At 41.5% G+C, this 24,103-nt stretch overlaps 2 protein-coding genes and 1 long non-coding RNA gene across 4 annotated transcripts; 2 read left to right on the top strand and 1 right to left on the bottom strand.

Annotated features, from left to right (window-relative positions):
• Window positions 1–214: 214 nt before the first annotated feature.
• On the bottom strand, window positions 215–5,783 carry LOC100838067 (E3 ubiquitin-protein ligase At1g12760). Its single transcript, XM_003563107.3, has 5 exons — window positions 5,179–5,783; window positions 4,105–4,224; window positions 3,890–4,022; window positions 3,244–3,408; window positions 215–764 (listed from the first exon to the last, which is right to left on the bottom strand). The coding sequence occupies exons 1-5, from the start codon at window positions 5,667–5,669 to the stop codon at window positions 594–596; spliced, it is 1,080 nt and encodes a 359-aa protein (XP_003563155.1). The 5' UTR covers window positions 5,670–5,783; the 3' UTR covers window positions 215–593.
• Window positions 5,784–9,766: 3,983 nt separating this feature from the next.
• On the top strand, window positions 9,767–10,225 carry LOC112268675. The gene is made up of 2 exons (XR_002960024.1): window positions 9,767–9,918; window positions 10,023–10,225. It is a non-coding gene; the product is annotated as an uncharacterized LOC112268675 (long non-coding RNA).
• A 1,721-nt stretch (window positions 10,226–11,946) lies between these two features.
• Window positions 11,947–24,063, top strand: LOC100837760 (ABC transporter B family member 28). Of its 2 annotated transcripts, none has more exons than XM_003563106.4 (16): window positions 11,947–12,416; window positions 12,504–12,691; window positions 13,599–13,622; window positions 14,267–14,368; window positions 14,621–14,711; window positions 16,428–16,528; window positions 16,687–16,737; window positions 17,699–17,827; window positions 18,619–18,681; window positions 18,785–19,043; window positions 19,443–19,591; window positions 19,672–19,761; window positions 21,428–21,562; window positions 21,650–21,706; window positions 21,833–21,889; window positions 23,502–24,063. In XM_003563106.4, the coding sequence occupies exons 1-16, from the start codon at window positions 12,041–12,043 to the stop codon at window positions 23,736–23,738; spliced, it is 2,109 nt and encodes a 702-aa protein (XP_003563154.1). In that variant the 5' UTR covers window positions 11,947–12,040; the 3' UTR covers window positions 23,739–24,063. The 2 variants fall into 2 exon arrangements, with proteins under 2 accessions (XP_003563154.1, XP_024310369.1); XM_024454601.1 differs by having other exon boundaries at window positions 11,948–12,416; window positions 21,833–21,938.
• Window positions 24,064–24,103: the final 40 nt, after the last annotated feature.

Below are 24,103 nucleotides of genomic sequence, written 5' to 3'. Positions count from 1 at the left end.
TTGTTGCGTAATGTTTACTTTCATGTGTTACATACGGTCAGATCTTCCTAAAGAAAATTAAACAAAAACAGCTAATCTATTTCTTGTCTCAAATTTGTCCAAATATGGATGTATCTACTCTTAAAAGACGTCTAGATACATGTAATATTTCGACAACAATTTAGGATCAGACGGAGTATCTAACTAATAGGATGAGAGCATGACACAGCCAGCAGAATGACATTTGTGAGCATTTCCAGCAGCCCAACAAAGTGATTGTATCCCGAAAACAAGATCCTGTTTTTGTATGTACATGTCACTACTCCCCAGTTCATCAAACATTGCACAAATGACTGTTTCAACACTATCTACAGAACGCAAATGAGAAACCTCAATAGTAACTGATTAAGCTGAGAAAAGAATGTACAACACACATTTTTCCTTACTAGTACGGATGCAAGAACTCCCAAAAGCATTTCACTAGAGATACCATCTGTGCAACACCTATACCCTTTAATTTCACCAGCCATACGTAATCAAAACTCCCTCGGTATGCAGTACAAACTGACAAATGAAACTGGAAGGTTTCAAGAGGCCTTGCTCTGTCGTGCTGCCTACACCTCTTCACTCCCAAGGTTGCCCTTGACGATGTTGAACTTGCACAGTGGACATGTCGCATTTATGTGAAGCCACTTGTCTATGCAGGTGCAGTGGAAATGATGATTGCAGGGGAGTTCTCGCAGCTCTGTACCATCTTCATACGGGCATAGGCATATGCAGCACTCCTGTATTCAGACAAGCATTATAGTTGATTAGAACCTAAAATAATTTCATATTTGATCGCCTTTGATTTTTCTTCTTTGCAGTTCCTCCCTTTTTATTTAAAGTTTTTGTGGTATCCCAGTATTTGATGAAAAATATCGCTCAATGCAATTCGCAGTTTTTATTTCTTAAGCTCATTTGCAATGTTGATAAGTAATTACACAATGTTGCTACAGTATCTACCCCAGATTTCAACAGCAGCAAAGTTAAGCAATCGGTGTGCAATACATCTTCAGAGTTCTACATAGATTCAATTCCACAAGCTAGCAAAGCTTGAAATCTTTGAGTCCACAAGATAGCATAGATACCAAAATTAGTAATGTCTCCCTATACAATAGTCTACACAGAAGGACCTGTGGCTTGATGGTGGGAGTGAAGTTGTCCATTCCAACCCACCCAGGTTCAACACACCTGTGCATGAAGTGGGACAGGGTGTGCCCCTGTTAAGTAGCACCGTGGAACCACCAATATTTTCCTAGTGTCTATAGGAGACAGGCACACACAACACGTGTGTGCGTGTGCGCGCTGGTGGAGTGTGCGGGCTCTGTCTGTTCACCTTATACAGTTGTACTCATACCGCCTCAAAAAGCCTATAGTCTATCATGTACCGTACTACTGGAAAAACTAGCTATAGTGTCAGCATAGCCTCAGGGTGATTAGTTCCATTGGATGGACATTCAGCTGAACTATATATGAAGACTACAAATTTGATATCTTTCAAGCCAATAGTTCAGCATAGGTTCGCTCCTAAACATTGTTAGCTCCTAAACAGAGTACAAAAGGGGTTACAGGTGAAATAGTTCTATCTCCCCATGGCCTGTTGCTAGGTTCGCCCATAACTCCATATATGGGCATACTCAGTAGTGGATGCAGGAAGAAAGTTTCGGTGTGGTGGAGTTTATACAAGGAGAAAACTATGTACAGTCTAACCTCACTAGATACAAGATACATGTTGCTTTGGGTTCTACATACAGTAAAAATTCAAAAGTTAAAGTATTGGGATAAATTATATGGATCATATACTACATATATTAACTTTTAGCAGATTTTTAGGTGTGGCACACTAAGCGCTATTAAAGACTATTCTGAAAAGACTAAACTGAATCAGCCTGAACTCATTTGGAGGATAAGAATATTCCTAGACTTCTATAATTTGGGAGAAATCGCGTAATGTGATAAAAAAAAAAGTGGGCTTTCGACGTGGATGTTATAAACGGCAATAACAGAATTTCTAATCCAAAAACTATGCACCTTCTAAAACATGTCATAGTCGCACGAATAGCCTCTAGCGTGAGATTAGCATCTAATTAAGGTTACCTTGAGATGATAAAACTAAAACTCACTCCAGAAACCCACATAAAAGGACACATATGTAGGAGTTCTTAAGTATCTAACAGTTGTAGACTAACAGTACAAGAGTATATGACAGAATAATAAAGGTTCCGGTGAACACATCTATTTTCTGAAGATAACTGCGAACTGAGCTGGACCAAAATAGGCTCTGATGAGGAGTGGTCTAAGTGTGCCAGTGAAAAGCATGCATACAGTAGTGCCAACTAGGCTGGGATAATGCTCTACCAACGGCGTTAGCCAGTGCAGCATTTGCTCTATGCCACCAACCAATAATAAAAATAAAACTATACAAACCACCTAACTTGGTAGGATTTTGGTATTTTGTAACAAAATATGTTTACCAAGGATGCCAGGTTATCTGTGTCAGCTAGATTGGTAAACTGGACTTTGGACTTCTTATGATTTCTCGATCCATTCTACTCCCTCCGTCCCAAAATAAGTGACTTGTATTTGTATAGATTCTTATACAAATTCACGTCACTTATTTTGGGACGGAGGGAGTATTATATATAGTGAGGTTATCTGCATCAACTGATTCCAAGGATGCGAATTAATATACATTCCACTTTAAAGTTTAACACCATATCATATGCCTCAAAAGATATAAATAAGCCACAAATAGAAATTGAATTACTATATAAGAAAGAATGAACCAATTTCTAAAATAAATCTTGCAAGGCAAGTCCTAATCATTTGCAAACGATAATTTGGAACCAAAGTCCGTCAGTCAAAAGACAGTGAACTCTAGGAGGCTAGGATAGTAGGACGCATACAGTCAAACAATAACTTGGAACCAAAGATGTCTATCAAAAACTATTTCCACAATAGCAACAATTTTAAAGCTTCTTCTGGATATGTAGTGATAAAATTTAGTGAAAAATTAGCAATTGTTGACTCCTGATTTGTTTTAGTCGCTTTTTAGTGACGTGGGAATACATAATTAGTTGACTGAAAATATCACAAAATCTTTAACCAATTTAATTCTAGAAGACAATTTCTGATGCATTCTGAAGATGCAATCATGAATACCTTGGGACGAGATAATAATAGAATTATAACATTAAAATTCTGATCTATTAACAAACTTACTGCATCCTCAGCTGAAAGAATGTGTTCAACAGGAGGGTTGGTGCCACACTCAGTCATTACTCCACCCACAGGTGCTGCAATTCCAGCAACAAGCTTGTCTGCCTCACCCATTGTCCGAAATTTATATTTGGATAGGTTATTAATGTCCTCCTCAGATGCTCCTTCCTGATTAAAGCAAAACAAGTCACAGTTTCAGTACGAGAGAGCTAGTTCACTTTCCTTGCCCCTTAATAAGAATGGGATCCCTAGTAAAATACCTCGCCCCATCTCCTTTAACATCAACCATTCATCAACAATGGGTAACAACTAGAGAATTAAAGCTACTAGAAAGAGTTGAAAACAACAGTAGCTGATGGAGAACATATCATTTAACAATTACTCTTACAGGAAAGATGTTGTTTCCTTATGAAATATGACATGGGTTAACTCAATTGGAGTCTAAGGAAAAGAATTAAGACAGTCAAGATATTGTACTATTGTATGTTTGTATTATCGACACATGACATTAGTCATAGCATTCGGGAGAAACTAAAAGTCTAGAATGCATCTATTAGACAAAGCACTCTAAACCACCAAACACTCTCTGAAATCTTGTTTGCAACACTTTCTCGATAATATATTCCTCGAGCCACGAGAACTGGCATACCTGATCAGTTACAGCATATAAGATGGCAATAATGCAAGGTAGGCAGCAACAGACAGCAATGCCAATCACACAAGCCAGTGCAACACAAAAGACCACAAAGAAAACATCAAATGCCAGAAAAACAATGGAGAGCCTGCAAGAACAAAGCTATTTTAGACAAAAAGCACTAATGTTACGCATAGCATCATTCACACGCCAATGTACTTGGGACATACCAGTAAAGTTGAGGAGCATCTTGTGATAAAGTTTGACCACCTGCAGATACCCAATAGAACCCAATAATCCACCATATGAAGGAAAACATCGTGTTTCCAGACTCCAAGTGCTTGACAATACTGAAAAAACCCACATAAAACTATAGCTAAAATGGTAAAACCAAGTAACTTTTAAGGATTTAAGAGACTGGCTCTTAGTGAAGAATTAGGGGAAATGAATAAATGACCATGTGAAGAACGTGGAAAAAAAATAAAGATGACAGTAAAATGAATTCAGACATGATGAATTCAGTAATGCTCAAAATGGAAATGATACACATTTTAGCATCTACCCTTTACTGATTTACTCTTATAAAGATATCATCTGGTGGTGGTGGTCCATTCACCATCTGATCAAACCATCTGTTAGATCTGGCACATATGATTGGGATAAAAGAAACTATGGATGATCTGATCTGGCATAGAAAGTAATGTAACCTTCTTAAATATACTTCATTTTAATCTGAAGCAACACACAGACATCATGCCAGTAATTGCATTTAAAAACTTTGTTGGAATAGTGAATAGCCACCCATTTAGATCACAGCCCTAATGGACAAAAAGCAATAATACCTACAGGTCTATTCAGTTGAAAATTCGTTGTCTAGTTTGGGAAAATGCAGTGGCATCAATGCACACGCTCAAAGCTTGCACTAGGAACACTACTAAAACCTACGATTGAATTTATGACGAATTTAATCGTTTAGTAGAACTGTTGTCACAATTCTGAAAAGAGGATAAGCAAGTACCATTTCGCAAAAAATGGTATTCCCAATGTGCTTATTGAAAAAACATAAAGCACTAAGAGCACATAATGATTAAAAGAAACAAAACCAGAGCTGGTGATAATTGATGTGGCAATATGACCACTGTAACAATAAATTAAGTCCACCCCTAAAATTAGCAACCGGAACTCCAGAAGTACACAAACAGAATGTAAAATCGTTTCGACCAAAGGTGCAGTACAAGATAGTTATATTAACTTATATACTAAATTCACTAAGTATTTGGATTGACCTGAGAAAAAAACCTCACCTGATCTTCAAATCCCCATCTCCCGCATCATCCTGATCCACCCCAGCCCCACCAGAGCGGGCCTCCCTGCAGCGGCGCTTGTACTCGACGGCGACGCAGAGTACATGGAGGAGGCACTGGAGCACGTACCCAGCGAGCCAGAAGCGGAGCGGAACAGCTGGGCGCTCGGTGAGCGATGCGGCCAGAACGGCGGCGGCGACGGCGACGAAGGCAAGGTTCCAGAGCACGTCGAGCACGACAACGGGCTTGGAGTAGGCCCAGTCGGTCTGGCGCTCCTCTAGGTGCTCTGCCGCCGTCTCCCGCACCGCCACCGACGGCTCGCGCATCATGCGGCGGCTGCCCGTGCGGCGGAGGAAGCGCGCCGCGCCGCGGAGGCTAGGCAGCCTCCCGCCGCCGTTGGCCGCGCCCCGGGAGGTCGGGGAGGTGGGTGAGGGGAGGAGGGGCGAGGACGGCGAGGAGTCGCCGGAGCGACGCGGGGAGTTGGACGCCATGGCGGATGCGGAACCCTAGTCTGGTCCTCTCTATCTACCTGTGTTTCAGACTTTCAGTTTGTTTGGTTTTCCTCCTCTCCTGGTAGAAAGTTCTGGGAGTCGGAATGCGGCTCCTGGCCGATCCTAGCGCCGCTATTGTTTTTTCGTTTTAGGCCTATCGTGCATTTATTTATTTTTTGAGGAATATCGTGCATTTATTTAGGACTTATTTAAGCTGCCAAATTGCCAATCCTTAATTTTGTATAGCTACCAGTCCTTAACGTTGTACCAGGAAATGATCAAATTAGAAGACCAGAAACAGCATGTTTGGATGCTGGCCTGAGGTCATCACGCCTGGCCGGAGACTTCCCTGGGAGCAGCTTGAAGGATGTTTAGTTGGTGCATGTGAAAGAAAATGCTAGCCTGGCCTGGCCATCTCCATGACGTGATTAGCCTGCCGGGCACCATCCAGGCCTCCGATTTTGAGCGCCTAGACATGCCACAGCACTTGCCTGGCAATAATTGCAGCTATATTGTATATATTTTAGAATAAAAACAACAACGCATGTGCTACTATTACTGCTTAACACTTTACCAGGCCAGGGTGCCAACCAAACAACTCTAACCCAGGGCAGCCTGACCAAGCAAGAAAAATCAACTTCTAAAGTTCCATTCAGGCTCAATTTTTTCTCAGGCATGATGCTCACGCCCCCAACCAAACAGTCAAGTGTATGTTTTGCTTGGAGCCTAAGTTAGCCTTACGAAAAAATTGACACGCAAGTTTGGCTGCTGGATCGGGCTCCCCCTTTGGATGGGCACCAACATATTGGCAAGCCCAGCCCCATCTATGTGCGACCATTCTTTTTTGCGTCAATAGGGGCACTGGAATCCTCTCCAGCGTGCCAAATCTGCGAGTCAAAGCACAGAAGAAAAAAGTAGCGTCTTTAACTAAATGCATGCCATCTAATTTTGATCTAATCTAACCACTTGAAATTGATGTGGCCACGAGGCGATCGACCATCAGGTGAGTCCAACCAACCATCAGCGGTCGTGACCACCACGCATACCATGCATGTCCTAGACGGTTTATAATTAATCTACATGGACAACTTGACAAACACAAGCTCCCCAATCAAATGATTTCACGGGTTACGCGACAGCTCACGTCTGAAAGTCGACTAAAAGCTATTGCAAGTCACCGGTGTGATTTGACACGGCTGCATTGCTGGTTCGGTTTTGACCAAACCTTGGCACACAACATACACTCGTATCGTGACAAATATGCAGGGATATAGTATGATCTTAATCTCAGACTCCAGAACTCCACGTCGATATATTTCAGAGTTTACATGTTTTTGGAAGGAATATGGCAGATTTTATTCAAGAGAAAGTATTGTTTGTTGTCCCTTGGCGGCTTTGAAACTCTAGTTTTTTGACAACTCTGAAACGAGGAAACTTTTAGTCCCTCAATTTTCAATATCGATAGTCTTCATTTATTTTCCTCCAAACTTAATTATGCGATTTTGGCCAAACTCGCTACTGTGCAAAAATGTTGACCATTGACCAATGCCACGTCATCTTCCCAGTAAGTCTCAGACTTATAATCCTACACTCTTTCACTTGCTTGTGCACTGTAATGATCAAATTAGATCAAAACAAACAAAATCATATTTCCTATTTTTATTGGGATTTTGAAGTCTTAAGTTGACAAGATAGATGATGTGGCATTTGTCAATGTTCAACATGTTGCCATGGCGGCAACTTTTTTTTCAAATTTTTATATTGGCAAAACTATATAATAATTCATAATATTTATATGGTGAAATTATCCTTATCTTGAATTCATCAAAGTTTATAGTTGGGGTTATTTTATCCCCATATACCCAAATATCAATTTCATAAGTTCCTAAAGTATATTTCACCTTTCTACAGTTCAAGCCCCCAAAATTGGGGCATAATTGAATTTGGATATATAAAACGGCCGAATACACATTAAATTAAAGAAAACACATGTTTGTAATAAAAAAGTATATAATCCCAACACATGTTTGTAATAAAAAAGTATATAATCCCTCTGTGAAATTTTCTTGAGGGAAAACAATACTCCCTCCATTTCACAAGGAATGGCACGCATGCATTTCAAGATTTTGGTTTGATCAATAATTAGATTAATAATTTAAGACTTATGTGTTACAAAAATTATATCATTGGATTCATATTTCCAAAACCTTTCCAGCGATATAAAATTTGTAACATATAATCTATATACAATTGGTCTAATCGTTGGTCAAAATTCGATCTCGAAAAGCGTGGGCGCCATTCTTTGTGAAATGGAGAGAGTAGATCATAGATTTACTGCAAATTATATATATAAATAAAAAGGTTAATTACGAAGATAACAAAATGTTATCAGTAACTATCTAAAAGAAATAATCTTAGCTTAGCTTTGTAATTTTAACACTGTACATATTTTTGATTAATGAAAACGACTTACTGTCGGGGCCTCCCCTACAGTTTTCGGTCAAAAAAAATCTAAAAGAAATAATCCAGTCCTCAGGTTAGCATAAGTTTTCTCTTAGTAACTATCATAGCCTGTGTGAAATTTTCATCAAACTTTTAGAGACGGAGTTTCATGCACAACACAAAACAACAACGGTAAAGTTTTTTTTCAAAAAGAAAGATAACCTCCGGCCTCTGCATCGACTGATGCACACATCCAACGACTCTTCTTATCCTCCTCTTTTTCTCTCCATGTCAGCGATGGCCACCTGAAAGCTACTCCCAGTTTATTTCCTTTTCCTTTCCTTCCTAGCTCCTAGAGGGCATCCTGAAGAATTGTGTGTTAACTTATGAGTTACAATGTCCGTGTCATCAACCATATATATGTTTGCTCTCTCATCCTGCTTTGGGCTTGTATATGGGTTACTCGTTTAATATGTTAATCTACCTACAACATTGTTTTATCTCTTCATTTAATATTGTTCACATTGTCAAAAACTTCTGCATGGAAAAATTACTAACAAGTAATATCTTATAATTATGTGTGTATGGATATATCTCAGTCCCTGATTTTTAAGATAAAGTCTGAAATTACCGCTCATATTGTATCTAAGCGTCATACCCACTCCTCTCTCTCCATCATTCGTTGGAACCGTAAAGCACAAACAAGATCCGACGGCTAAACAATCGACTTATTTCTAACTAAAATCTGACGATTTAAATATAGCAAAACCATATAACTATCAGACATGCCCTCAAGCAAGCACTCTCTCGATCTCTAAAACCCTATCGCTACCTCCTTTTTACATGGAGATTCAAAATTTAAAAACCCTGACCAGATGCGTATTCAAGAGACATGTTTTCGACGTGGAGATGACACGTAGGTCTGACATATAGGACCACTATGATTGAAACTTTAAAACATAATGATCTAATTTTTTTTATATGAAGCAAAATGAAGAATTTGCTAAATGAGTTAAAGTGTGTCGTAAAGTTTGTTAGTGTGTGGATGAAACGTGAAATTCACCTCGACTTTCTGGAGGGATACCACCGACGATTTATGCCGATTCCCCTATCCGCGATGCTACCCGGTAGCGTGCGTGCTCCTCTGCTGTACTGTAGGTGATTAGCTCATCGTCCGTGACGTCACTCTTGCAATCTTAGACGTTAATGTCATGGAACAAATAAAAACCCTCTGTTGGCCAAAGTGGTTGGCTCATCAAGCTCTCGTGGCCATGTACGTATCCCCACTACCATGAAACAGAACACCAAAGAAGAGAACCAGCAAAACCCCGCCTCCATCCTGCTCCAAACACTGTGTCTTGACACGCAAAATCGTATCCCCGCAGGCGGAGCACGCTCTGCCAATGGCGGCCGCGGGGTGGTTCCTAGTCTTCATGGCCGCCGCTGTCGCTCTGTTCACAGCGCCAACCGCCGCAGCCGCCGGCAGGCCCAGGCCCACGACTCCAGCGTCAGCAGCGTCGCTGGACTGCGGCACGGTGACGTCGGTGCTAACGGGCTGCGGGGCGTTCGTGAGGCGCGGCCCGAACGCGGCGGCGGGCCTGTGGCCGGGGCCCGGGACGGCGTGCTGCGAGGGGGTGGCGGGGCTGTACGCCGTGGCCGCGGACTCGGCCGACAACTGGCGGTCCGTGTGCCGGTGCATGGCGGAGCTCGTGAGGGAGTACTGGTCCAACGCCTCCGCCATCGCGCTGCTGCCGGGCCTCTGCGCCGTCTCGCCCGCCGCCCACCACGCCTTCACCTACTGCACAAGGTACATACATATACGTGCAACGAAAAAAAGGCCTCATTTTCGTTTCACAAGTCAGGGTTTCGATCTTCTTTTAGGCTCACTGTATCGCTTTGGTTCTCTTGCAGCGTCCCTTGACATCCGCGCGGTTTCGGCCGGTTACCCAAGATTCCAAGAATCTTCGGAGCATGGAAGTTGCTTCAGTTTGGAGTTCTCAGTTTTGTTCTTGGAGGATTAGCTCAGGTTGCTAGCTTAGGTGCTGGTTTTTGTCCATTTTTTATTCCTGATCGATCTGATTAGTTGCATGCGGGGGAATTGATGAGAAACCTAATTACAGACACTACGAATCCAAGATGACACACAAACTAGCTTCTGACAGTACCGCAGTAGCAAAGATTGGGCAAACTGGGATTTTGAAACCATCTTCCCACCAAAATGAACGCTAGCGCGGCATAATGGCATTGCCCTGACGGTGCCACCACCCCTGCTTGTACCATCTCCAGTGCATCAAATCCTTGTCTACACTCTCGTGTTAACAACTTAAGATAACGGCTGTGCCGTCAAATCACGTAGCATATGACTGTGTGCATCAATCGATGTAGAGAAAAAAAAATCACGTAGCATCAACCTAAGAGTCTACTCTTCCAGTGCAAAGAACAGACGCCCGACGTTTCGTGGACACCCTTTCTCTCCGGCACATACGAGTCAAGTGTCCAAAACCAGAAACCGCCCCATACCCTCGCATCCCTCACTTTGTTGACTGCCACACCCACTCTCACGGGCCTATTTTTTTCATCATATAAAAAGATCAACAACTTATTTTGCTCCACCTCTCGATCGGCCTTGTTCGGTTCCACCCATCCCTAGAAAGATTGGAAATGATTTGAACTAAAATCCCAACAATCTCTGTCAATCCCCACCAGTATCTCCTAACCGAATGAGGCCTTAGTTGGAATTGGAGCAAGAAACGGGAGTTGAAGGGGCGTGTGCTATTAAATCATCTATTTGGTGGATGGAAGTGAGAGTTTAGGACGGCTTGAGGATGAAAATTGAGGGATCGACTCCTGCCATTGTAATAACAGGAAGGGAGATGTGAGGATTTAAAGGGAAATTGTTTGCTAAAAGTTTATCCAAACCGGTCATCATAACTTATGTTATCCTCCCCAAGCTAATTTCCGGTGAACTCCCACCAACCAAACATGCTTATAGACTTTTCTCTTGTTAATTCTCACATATATTTCTCTTCACATGCCTAACAAGATGGTTGAGGCTAAATTCAATTTTCCATGTCTTATCTCCTATTAACTCCTATCTTTGAACTCCCATTTCCATTATCCGATATTGCCAAACACACACTCCAAGAGGAAATGTTTCCATAGCACAAAAAAACATGCACATCGCCTTGTAAAGAAAAAGTGCTCCTTTTCATCATGAACAATGTAGATTTATTTGTTGAAAACAAATAAGAATCTAGAGAAATTATTTATGATAAAATTTCTTTTTTTCCTCGAACCCGCATCCAAGTACGTGCTATTATTTTCGTAAAATGGAAATCCCATGTTTGTTTTGGTAAAAACAAGTGTACTTTCGTGTTGTTGCTAGAGTTTTTAAACTTCCTAAATGTAAATAACATACTCCCTCCGATACATATTAATTGTCTCAAATTTGTCTAAATATGGATGTATCTATGTCTAAAAACGTCTAGATACATGTAATATTTCGACAACTAATATGGATTGGAGAGAGTACGTGGTACTTGTGTTGCAAAAAAAATGCTCATCTATACATGGTTCCATGTGATGAGAGCGGACGACCAATGGACAGAAATATTGAGGGTCTTTGACTCACGTGAGTCTAAAATGGTACGTATATGATTTTTTTGCGGGGGACTGCCCTGTTTCGGAAAAAATGGACATGAACCTATGTTTCTCTTATTCAGAAAATCTAAACTTTCTAATTAAAAGTATTCTTCGATATTTCCTTGAGAGAGAAAAAAAGTGGTACTCTCGAGCTCGAACTATCCGTTATCTGCAGTGCTCTGCTCTCCGCCCCACCCTTTGCTGTCCCCGCCTCCCATGTCCCATCTTCCACATCACGCCCCAAAACGAGCAGAACTCCACTGGGAAAGGGCAAACGGGGGGAAGCCATGGCGATCTCCAGTTGGAGCACGCGCCTCCTTCTCAGCCCCTCCCGCCCCATCCTATACCCTAGCCGCAGCCGCATCCTCTCCCTCTCCACCGCGTCCTACTCCCCCGTCTCCGGTCGCCGCCGCTGCCTCCTCCTTGGCCGCCCGCCCCACGCGTACATCTCGGCGCCGGCCCCCGGCCCCGACGCCTACCAGTCCCCCTCCCTCGATGCCGCAGAGGCGGCGGCGGATGTGGCCGCCGCGATCTCCTCCACTGATGCAGTCACATGGGCTGGCGTCTGGGCTCTCCTGTCGCCGCACAAGGCCCGCTTGCTGGTATGCCTCGCCGCGCTCCTCGCGTGCACAACCTGCACCCTCTCCATGCCGCTCTTCTCAGGTATGCATGCGTACGCCTTCATGTCCCGGGCGACAATTGGTTCTTGCCTGCCTGTTTCTGAAATGTGGTGGTTGGCTGTTCTGTCAGGGAGGTTCTTCGAAACCCTGATAGGGAGGGGGTCCGAGCCCCTAACAGGGCTCCTGTCCAAAATTGCGGTGTTGTATACGCTGGAGCCTATATGTACCATCATATTCGTGATCAACATGACCGTGATCTGGGAGAAAGTGATGGCGAGACTGCGCAGCCAGATATTTCGAAGAATTCTGATCCAAAAGGTAATTGCTGAAACATAACGCTGTAGTTGCTGCTGCAAAGGTTGCACGTGTATGTATTTCACGTGACAGTCTTGATTGGCTGGTGTTGGTGTATATTTATTGTCTTGCTCCCGAACTTGGATAAGCATGTCCGGTATGTGCTTTAGTTCTTTTCAGTTATTGCAGAAGATTTGTTACTTTGTTAGGCTGCTGTTGTTATTTCTTCTGTGGTCTGTGCAAAATCGGAAGCATTAAAGTCCATTATATCGTAATGTCTCAATAATGAGAAAAATCTGACAACTGCAACTAATGGTTGCAGTTCATATGCAAATATGCAGATTGCCCGCCCACCAATGCTTCCAACAGTTGATGAAGATTGCTTTGTTACTTTAAACACTTTAATACACACTAAATATAAAATTAGTCTTAGCATTATGATAAATGGTTCGAGCACGCTATTCCATCCGTAGGTTGAACCAGCTCTACGCTAGAAAGTTAGTACAGCTCTACTGCAACCTATTATGCACTTTACATGTGGCAACAAGTTAGTTGCAAGTATTTTCGTGGAGTCAAACTTTGGGCATTGTACACGATGAAATTCTAAGGACTAGAAACCTGTCATGTGCTAATTAACACAGGTGCATGCTGATGTAAAGTGATATGGTTTTGTTTCTCTAGAGCTAGGTAACCTCAAGGGTAGCTAACTAATTACTCCACAGGGAAGTGATATTTTAGTGCCTAACCTGCTAAAACTTTTTTTATATGCCAATTTCATAGTCCCTTTTCTTTCTGGTAACAGCTACATTTTTTGTGCAAGTTTTGCTGGTACCGTTGCCAATTTGACAACGTAAACAAATTTATATTAGTTCTCATATTCATGTTTTGTTATTTTAGTTGGTAATAAATCTTTTCTTTTGGCTTTTTGCAGATGGTATTTTTTGATCGCCACAAGGTATACCAATTGCCATACAATGTTGATAGTTATTACTTGAAGATAAAGATGTCAATCATAACATACATGTTTCCCATGTAATTCAAAATCTGTGTCCTGTTAAATACTTTAGTTTGTTAAATGTCACTTGTTCATGTAACTTCAGGTAACATATTAATTTTGACCTGTGATTGTTATTCCATTATGAAAGGTATACTTCTCGGAGAATCATGTAAATCAAAAGATCTCTTGATGAATATGCAAGTTCTGAGTTCTGACAAACTGGCAGATGCCAAGAAGCTATTACATCATACCATCACTATCAAGTATTCTAGGCAGACTTAGACCATGATGTTTTCTCGAATGTGTGTTACTTAACTCTAGTGTCAGTCATATACATTTAGTTCTATGTATCTTCCATGAGACCACGACTGCGTAGGAGAGCAGTGTTGTACTCCCTCCGTTCCATAATTCTTGTCGAAATATTACATGTATCTAGACACTTTTTAAGAATAGATACATCCATTTTTTGTCAAATTTGAGACAAGAATTATGGAACGGAGGGAGTATTTTTTATTGTCTCAACCAATTGGCAATAATTGGTCTGCTTCATGTCTTGACTCTTGATCGGTTGATCCAAATGTCTTTTTATCATTTGATGGCAGGTTGGCGAGTTGACTGGTCTGTTGACATCTGATCTGGGTACTTTGAAGGGTGTAGTAAGTGACAACGTATCAAGAGATCGTGGGCTAAGGGCACTCTCTGAGGCAAGAAACTTTACATTATGAGAATGTAAGCTTGATGCTGCTAATTGTGAAGAGTTCGATAAGTATAATTACATAATCTCTCAGGGATATTCTTAATAATCCTTAAATACTAACTTCAATTTTAAGTTTTTAACTATTGATCTGTGACCTGATATTCCATGCATGTCATATTTTGATTATTTAGTACTCACATTTACTTGCACCCTATTTCATGCCTGATGGTCTTATAAAGTATTTTTTGTATTTTTTCAGATCACCGGTACACTGTGTATACTTTTCGCATTATCCACTGAGCTCGCTCCTGTTCTAGGACTCCTCATTGTCTCTGTCTCCGTTATAGTTGGTAATTTCTAAGACTCTTCAAACTTTTTAAATTTGAGAGCTTTTGTTGGAATCATGTATTATCGAGCACAAACTGATTATGCACTGAATTATATGGTTTTTTTAAGACAGCTTTGCAATAAGAAACCATCCTTTTCCTTTTGATATTTTATTTACAATTATCTCCTTTTCCTGATATTTTTATTGTTTCACAGATCATCAGCACCTTTTTATATAAACTACCAAGATTTTGCTTCATAGGTCTTGAACAAGCAAATTTAGTTTTCTAGGCAATTTTATTAAAAAAATAATATCTCCAGACATGTTTTCCTTCGGTCTTGAAAGTAGGAGATAGTGTTGTGGACTTTGACCAACAACAGGATAATTACCCTGCTGAAGGTAGCTAGACAGCTTGGCTGCAAGGAATTGGATAGACATGGGCTACATGAGCGAATATTTGGGGGAATAGATTTGTTCTTTCTTGCTTGATTCATCAAAAGTTACATAGCTGAATATTATATAATAGTCCTACGCGCTAACTCGATCTATCGTATTCTGATTAGGAAACCTCCTAATATAATTATCCAGACAGACGCCATACTTTCCTAATCTCTAATATTCCGAATCCAGCCTCCCTAATTCTATCTCTAACTCGGCTTTCCTTCCTTCCTGGACTCTTCTCTAACCGACTCCTTCCCTGAATCTTATTGGACGCCTTTTCCCTGTATAGAATCCACACACCAATCGTGCATCTTACGGTCTGTCCAGCGACAATGCATCGGATACTGCTTTGATGCATTATCCTAATATACCCGCAACACTACATCCGTCCCAGACATACATCTTGTCCTCAAGCTGCAGGATCACAACCATCGTTTCCTGGCCCCCGCAGCTTCCTGCCTCAGTGCGTTCACTGCTGCTGCAGCAGCATCACAAATCGCCTCCACTGGGCATTAGCACGTTGCATCAAAGCTGCATCAGATGCATTGCAGCCGACCTACCAGTAAGACATAGAAGAAAAAGACGTGCTGGTGTCTAATTCCTGTGCAGAGAAGAGAAGCCTAAGGAGAGTTAATGAAGGAGTTGGCTAGAACATAGAGAAGAGTATAGGAAGATGACAACTTCAATCAGGATTGTGAGTTCTTCTTTTGAGAAAACTCTTGTATCTCGATGCATTCATAGAAGAAAAAGTTATGTACAAGCGCAAGAAAGGGTGAACACCCCGAGAGTTACAACGCTACACGCCCAAGTGATAAGCACCGCTTGGAGTAGTGATCCAGGACCCAACACAGATCAGGATCATGAGATACAGATAGAATTAGGAAAGATCCCTTAAGAGATAAATTTAGGAAATAGCAAGTATGGATTCAGATACTTGTATCAGAAGGATTCCTAATTAGAGTACAACACCTTGAGTGTCAAGTTAGGAAGTATTATATATGTGTAGATCATGTAAGTTTTTAGACAGGCAAGAAAGAACTAATCTATTCTGAAACGCCCAACGCCTATGTCTACCCAATCCTTCACAGACATGCCATTTGGCTGTCTTCAGCATGTAGTTATCCTGTTATGGATCAATGTCCTCCACACCATTTCATTTTTATTTCACAAGGTTTGATAAATAAATATGTTGTGTCCTTCAAAAGAAATGCTTTGCTGAAGTGGCATTTTGTTGTCTATGGTATTATATATGTGGGTATTTACTTATCCTTTTTTACAGTTGTTTTTTCTTAACCAGCTATATTCAAGAGGTCAACTGTCCCTACCTTTAAATCTTACGGGATTGTCCAAGCACAGATATCAGACTGCGCATCAGAAACATTTTCAGCCATCCGTACCGTGAGTACCAATTTTTTGTCAGATTGCTCATTTGCACCTTCCTTTAACTACAAGTTTTTCGTCATTTATGTCATCGAACATAATCTTGTCTCTTCTGCTATACACATGTTCAACTGCTCGGGACTATATTTATGTAACTACAAAAACTACGTTTGCAGGTTAGGTCATTTGGTGGTGAAAAACGACAAATTTCTATGTTTGACAACTTGGTACGTCTTGTCACCTGCGCACTTATTTTTCATGGAAACAGTGGTGAAGGAGGGCATTAGTGAGGATGATACATATTACTGCTTATAAAAGAAAGAACCTAAACGGAAACTACAACCATTATTCTAACTTTCTCAGTACTCAGTTCTTTGTGTGTAGCAAACAATGTGTCTTTCTATTGATAGTTCTATATAATAGATAAAGTAACAGATTTACAAAGAGGATACAAATGGAAACTACAACCATTATACATGACTTTCTCAATGTCCATTCCACAAATGTGTAACAAACATTGTGGCATTCTATTGATGGTTCTTAACTTCTGATGACTAGTGCGTATCAAAGATTTGAAGTAGAATGTATCCAATTTTTGTATATGAAATTATGAACAAATAATCGGATTTTGTAAACCCAGGTAAGTTGCCACCCTATGTTCGCTCTCCTCTAAAATCACCTAAAATAGTTTTGTGAAACAAAAAAAAATCAGGGATGTCACTTACAAAATTTGATGCAAAAAATATGATCATGTGTGCCCTCTACAAAAATAACAAATTGGTACAGTCCGAGTAGTAGAGAGGGGGATTTGGGGTAGGGATATTTTATAGGGGATTCGGTTGAGGAATCTTTGATAGGGGGATTTGGTGGAGGAATCTTTTGGGGAAGGCATGTCTGGGGGAAATTTGGGGAAGCTGTTGGAGATACTCTAACTATGCAATTAATAGACAAGACTGAACTGATCCAACTTGAAATCTGACCAAACTTTCCTTAAAAAGCGTGAACCAAACTCAAGAAGCAAAACAAATAGATTTCCTGGTGGAGGACTGGTAATTGTTACTTTGTTCTGTTTCTTTTCCCGAGTTTTTCTGATCTCTAATATCCTTTCGAGTATGATTTCTTTTACCGAAATTATATTGGTCCAATGGACTTCCTTACCTTGTTAACACATTTTCTTTGTCCTGATAGGCGCTTGCTTTTCAAAATAGCGGCACAAAGCTAGGAGTGCTGAAATCTGCCAACGAGTCATTGACTCGAGTTGTTGTTTATGTTTCCCTAATGGCACTTTACATTCTTGGTGGAAGCAAAGTCAGTGCGGTAAGCCTCTGAATGGATTGTGTATTAAGATATTAATTACAATGTTCTGACATGCAATGTCCTTTCCTAAGACTGCAACTGGTGCTGTTTAGTTCTGTGTACAGTAAGTCCGATGTCATCATGTGAAGCAGAAGCAGTAGCGAGCTGTTTAATTAATCATAGAATAAGTTCCATTCCATTTCTGAAACATTTGGTTGTATAACACTTAAGGACGAAGCTTTGGCAGAGGGCACAGAGGGATCCCGCACATGGAAAAGGTGATACCTGCATGGTCAGTTTTTTTAAGCGCTACAGGATGTAATCTGATGCATGGTCAACCCTAAGGATATCTGACTATCTAGTGTTGGATGTATACATAGCTCTCTAAAGGAGCAAAGCCAGGAAAATATACCGTTGGGGTCGCTCTTCGTAATTTACCGGTGGCATTGCGTATTTTTTAAGGATATTTTTCTATTTCCAAAGGGGATTAACAAAATACCATCATTGTCATGTGACACCAATGACTACATGCTAGCTTCGCCCCGCCTCTCTTCACCTCTTGTTGGCTCCAGCCACTTACCGTAGATCTTAGGATATCTCTAACTTCTCCCGGTGTACAGCACTAGATCATGTACAACATTGAAGCTTATGACATAGCTCAGTAATTTGCTGTTTTTGTTATTGAGTGGTTTACAACTCACTAATAGTTTGTTATAAAAGAACAACAAGGGTGGTTTATGTCATGTATTTCATTTATGCCATGAGGTTTGTACTGTGGCTGGAATCAGAGCATGGTTAATTTATTATTTCAGGGCAAGTTGTCTATTGGAACCATGGCATCTTTTATTGGTTACACATTCACGCTGACCTTTGCTGTAAGTAGCAAATCTTGCCCATTTGGTATTTTATTGTAGCTTCATGTGTTGTTTACTGTATATATGTGTATAGTATATTTTCTTGATAAAACATACATTTTAGGTTCAAGGAGCTGTTAATACTCTAGGTGATCTGCGTGGGACATTTGCTTCTGTAGAGAGAATAAATTCTATTTTATCAGCAAAGGACTTTGATGATTCACTTGCATATGGTTTAGCCAAAGAGCTTGACAACAAAGAACCTGAAGATTCCAACAATGGAGTGCATGGAAAGGGCACTGTTAACAAACATTACATGTCAGCACTGAAATCATCCAGCAGCTGTAGTAATCTAGCCTGGTCTGGTGACATTCACCTGGAAGGTTTGTTTGCCAATTACTATTTAGCTGGAAGGTTTGTTCACATTATATGTTACCGTCTGCCATATTTCATTATTTTCCTGTATTATGAATATAGAGCTAAATCTTCCAAGATTATGTTTCAGGTTTCAAATTTATCAGTATTTTTAGTTTCTGGTCTGTAGTAAGCTCGTCATAATGTCCTCAAGTTTCACTTGTTTAAATACAGTACAATGAAGTGCATGGTTATGAACTGTGGCTCTTTGATTTTAATGAGAGCAGCTCAGTAATCTTTCTGAGTTCTGAGTTTCTTTTATTGAAATTCCAAATTTTGTCTTACCGCTAGCACAAAATCCACAATTCACCAATACACGGCATTCTTTGACTGCTGGCATACAACTTATGTTCTTATATTTCTGGCAGATGTTCATTTCTCTTACCCACTGAGATCTGATGTGGGGGTCTTAAATGGGCTTGATCTTACAATTGAGTGTGGAAAAGTCACAGCACTAGTAGGTTCTAGTGGTGCTGGGAAAAGCACAGTGGTCCAACTTCTAGCGCGGTACTATGAGGTACGGTTGTAAATCCATAGTATTACTGCTGCTGTGTTTCATAGATATAGCAACATTTCAGATTTGTTCCAATCTTGCAGCCTACTCAAGGTCGTATCACTGTGGCCGGGGAAGACATTCGTGTATTTGATAAGAGAGAGTGGTCTCGAGTTGTATCCCTAGTGAATCAGGTATGTGGTAATACCGATGCAAAGTACCTATCTTTTCATACCAATACCAAATCATAACGCATTGATTTTGTTGGTATTCCATAATCGTAACGCATAAGGGATACAAATCTTCTATATCTAAACAGGAGATCCCCACTACCTATATCTCTCAATATGCAAGCATGCCACCTCACTAGGCCAACTACATTGCATGTCATGCAAACCATGCCACCTCATGTAAATCATGCATGCCTTTTTTCTCAAGGCATGCATCTATTCATGTACTTGCCCGAGCTCTTCTGAAAGGCTTGCAACCAAGGCATGCCTTTTTTCTCAAGGCATCCCGCACAAGGAGCTACATGGAGGCCAAACTGGGCCACAACCCCCCCTTCCGAAAATGCAAAAAATAAATAGAGAGGCTTCTTCAGGCTCAGCCCATGAACGGGCACAGCCCAGCACCACGCAGCGCACGGACGAACTCCTCGTCGTCTCCTCGCAGTCTCCTGTCTCCCTCCTCTTTCTGAGTTCTCTCCTCAATTCCGGTGTTCCTTTTCAATTCCGTCCACGCAGCATCTCCTCGCAGTCTCCTGTCTCCCTCCTCTTCCTGAGTTCTCTCCACGCAGCGCACGGACGAACTCCTATATCCCGGTGTTCTTTTCCAGCCGACCTGATTCCTCCTCTTTCTGAGTTCTCTCCTCAATTCCGTCTTCGCCGTGCGGTTATTCCCCTTCTTGGCTTCTCACCTTCTTCGGCCATGCCGCAATGCAAACTGCTGAACACTGCAAAACACGTCTCACCGCCCGGCGGCCGGCTGACCCACGAGCATGCCTGCAGCGCACTGCCTGCTGGAGTGCTGGACGTGACCCTGGAGCCTGCTATGCCCTATTGTCTTGATTCTTTTTGTTTTGTGAATTCTGAATATTTGAGATGTCCTCATAAAATAGTGTCGTCTCTTTTGCTTTCTCTTCAGCAAAAATAGAAAGAAAAGAGGTGGTTATGATGTCTTCACAATGCAAGGTTTTGATAGATTAAAAAAGGTTCATGATGGAAAGAAGTGTGTATTCTGAACTCATATGGAATCAAATCATTTCTTGCTCTGGACAAAACAATGCAGTGAGACATTGCCAAAGCTTTATTAAATCAACCAAATCATCTAGCAAATATTTTAGAGGTCAAGAGCAAGGAAGAGAAAGAAAATGGTCGTTCAAGGCTGGAAACCACAATTGGCCTCTAATTATCTTCATCTTTTATATCTATCGATAACTGGCATCTTTTCAGTGCATATGTTGTACTTTGATATAAAATCGCCCCCTCTTGTTTTTGCTCACGCTCCGCCACTGTTTCCCACTACATATTTTCTCTCAACATGCAAACATGCCAACCCAGCAGACCCACTACATTGTCATGCAAACTATGCCACCTCATCAAGTCATGTATGTATTCATCTACAATTTTGCATTAGTCTACCAATTCAAACCATGCCACCTCATCAATTCAATCATCTCATCTTCTATTTTTACACATCCTTTCGTCACATATTTTTAAATGTAAAGCAAGAACACATTTTATTTTTTTTCCCATTAGTTTTTACTATTTAACATCTATTTATGCATTTGTTTTAACATGATTCTGCGGCAACGCGCGGGGCATTATCTAGTTATATTAAAGTTTTGCATGAAAAATTTAGGATCCTGTCCTATTCTCGGCATCTGTCGGAGAAAACATTGCTTATGGTCTTCCGGATGATGTTGTCTCCAAGGATGAGATAATAAAAGCTGCGAAAGCTGCTAATGCTCATGAATTCATCATCTCTCTTCCACAGGTTGGGCAGACTATCATTCATTCGCCTATAGTCTCTGGTGCCTAATGATATGCCCATAATTTGTTTCCTCATTTATGTGCAATTTAGGGCTATGACACTCTTGTTGGGGAACGAGGCAGCCTTCTAAGCGGTGGACAGAGACAAGTAATTTGCTATCTTAATATGTGATATATACATTGATGAATGAATGATATTGTTATTACTTGATAAAGGAATTACATCGATGTTGCTTTATCCTAACTACTGTATGCTTACTCTGTTTCTTTGCAGAGAATTGCAATTGCCCGAGCTCTTCTGAAAAATGCTCCTATTCTAATACTTGATGAGGTATCTCTTTCATACAAAAATTCATCTTTTGTACTCCCTCCAATGCAAGGTGTGCATTTTTTTTTCCCACATCGAATTGTTCTTATCAATTCTTTCACAGCAAATTATTTTTGTCAAAAATTCTTGAGAAAATGCAAAGCTTGCATCTTGATGCACTGATAGAAAACAAATTATTTGCAAGTCTAAGACTAGGGCAAGGCCATGACAACCTAACACCCAAGACAAGGCATTGCATGGACAATTTGACATCACGACGGGACACCGGCCTTGATGAAATCCATGCAGCATGCCCTCTAGGTACTCCTGGCAAAGAAGGGCAGAATTGGTCTGTTCTGCTTTGGAGAAGATGACAAGTCGATAGCAGCCACGATTCGCCAGCCTCGCACGACCTTCAAAGTTCTGGCATGGTCCAATCAGCAAGGGGAGATGGCGCGAGAGGGTGCACAAGACATCCAGCCGATGTTGTAGAGAAAATGTCATCAAACATATGGCCAAAAAGAGTGCCAGAAGTTTCTCGTCGCGTGTCCACATGCATATTATCCAAGGTTGCAGTGCTAACGCCCAGCTAAAGCCAGGATGTATGCCCACCAAATCCAGCGAACCGCCAGCCGCAACTCAGATGAGTGCAGCAGCACACTTGCTGCTGCCTGGCCCCGGCTTAAACTTGTGGTAACCGGGCTGACACACAGCAGCTCATTCTTGCTACCACTTATAGTTGTGCCAGCCCATCAACCTTGCTGATCCACCACTCTGCAAACAGAGGCTACCATGTGTGAGCCCTCACACCAAGGGGCACAGCTCATGCCGCCTGAGGCAGCAACCTCATTGCATGAGCCCACCATGACGCTTACCCAAGAAGAGGCTATACAACATGGTTGGTGCATCGGCCGACCAAGACCTGTGGCAAGGATGCCCAGGTCCACAGCACACCACCAGTACACACGGAAGCACCGGCAGCAATCCACGCTAAAACCTCGCGGCCACGAGGGAGCCAAGGCAGGTCCCGCCGGATCTGTGATGCAGTGTCGGTAATAGCATCACGGCACACACCAGGCCATCAAGGTGTGGCTGGCAAGTCAGCCATCACACATGCCTCCGGGACCACCTGCCAACACCGGTCTCCCTGTTCTGACTCTGAGTGACCTTGCACAGCCGGCAATGCCGTTGCTCCGATGGACAGAAGCCACCTTGAATGCCTGGGTAGGGTTGTTAATATTTTCCACCTCTGGCCTGCTCTTGTCAATAGGTTCCATAGAAACAAACTTAGTGTTGTTGGTTACCTAACTTACTAGCAATTCACTGAAACGGCACACATCAAATTTTCGCATACAAAAGTCAAGTCTTCATATATTCTTCTATTTGGCTGGTGTGTCAGTCCGCAATTGGTTATCCTCATGCTGACCCCGGATTTGGAGCTGACGGGAGTAGCAAGAAAAGAACCCAAAAAGAAAACTGCAACAGGGAACATATGAGGGGTAAATAAAGGGTGATTGGGGAGTAACTTAAAGAGAGCCAGCAAACAAAAAAAAACCAATCCTTTAGTTTTTTATACGTCCCAAAAAAGGTGAAAAATTGTAATCTAAGACGTTCAAGGAATTTGTACTATTTACAGGCTACCAGTGCACTGGACACAACTAGTGAGCGGCTTGTGCAGGAAGCCCTGGATCTCTTGATGAAAGGAAGGACTTCCCTGGTGATCGCGCACAGGTTGAGCACGGTTCAAAATGCGCATCGAATTGCTGTCTGTGCAGATGGCAAGATCATGGAACTTGGCACGCATGCTGAACTGGTTGCCAAGGGAGGCAGTTATGCATCACTTGTAGGCACGCAGAGGCTCGCATTTGAATAACACTTTGCTAACATTCTTTGTTGCACACGAGACACTCAGACGTCTATAATCACCACAGGTAGGTTGTAACCTATTTTCCGAAATTATGCAAGAATTGCTAAATACATGCAACACAGATGAGACTCAAAAAGGATGAACAAAATGTTTTACGTCACTTTCTATCATCCCCATTCTTTTCGCTCTGTGACTACTCCATCTGCTACGTGTGGTAGCCGTACGAAATTCAGGCAGAAAATGTTATTGTTGTAAACGATTTGCTAAATTATGTCAAATACATGCAAGTGAGCCTCAAATAAAGGATGAATACAATGCTTTGTATTCTCTATTCCTGTCGAGTGCAGTGTTTACAGCGAAGAAAAACATAA

This window comes from Brachypodium distachyon, chromosome 1 (genome assembly GCF_000005505.3).
Source record: "Brachypodium distachyon strain Bd21 chromosome 1, Brachypodium_distachyon_v3.0, whole genome shotgun sequence".
In the NCBI taxonomy this organism is placed as follows: Eukaryota; Viridiplantae; Streptophyta; class Magnoliopsida; order Poales; family Poaceae; genus Brachypodium; species Brachypodium distachyon.
The sequence above is the reverse complement of the archived record's forward strand: the minus strand, read 5'-3'. Positions and strand labels throughout refer to the sequence as shown.

Coding starts and splice junctions, on each gene's coding strand:
- LOC100838067 (XM_003563107.3), bottom strand. CDS start 5,669: ATGGCGTCCAACTCCCCGCGTCGCTCCGGCGACTCCTCGCCGTCCTCG. Junction 4,023..4,104: donor GATGCTCCTCAACTTTACTG/GTATGTCCCAAG, acceptor TTGTTCTTGCAG/GCTCTCCATTGTTTTTCTGG. Junction 3,409..3,889: donor TATATGCTGTAACTGATCAG/GTATGCCAGTTC, acceptor TGCTTTAATCAG/GAAGGAGCATCTGAGGAGGA.
- LOC100837760 (XM_003563106.4), top strand. CDS start 12,041: ATGGCGATCTCCAGTTGGAGCACGCGCCTCCTTCTCAGCCCCTCCCGC. Junction 12,417..12,503: donor CTCCATGCCGCTCTTCTCAG/GTATGCATGCGT, acceptor CTGTTCTGTCAG/GGAGGTTCTTCGAAACCCTG. Junction 14,369..14,620: donor GGCTAAGGGCACTCTCTGAG/GCAAGAAACTTT, acceptor GTATTTTTTCAG/ATCACCGGTACACTGTGTAT.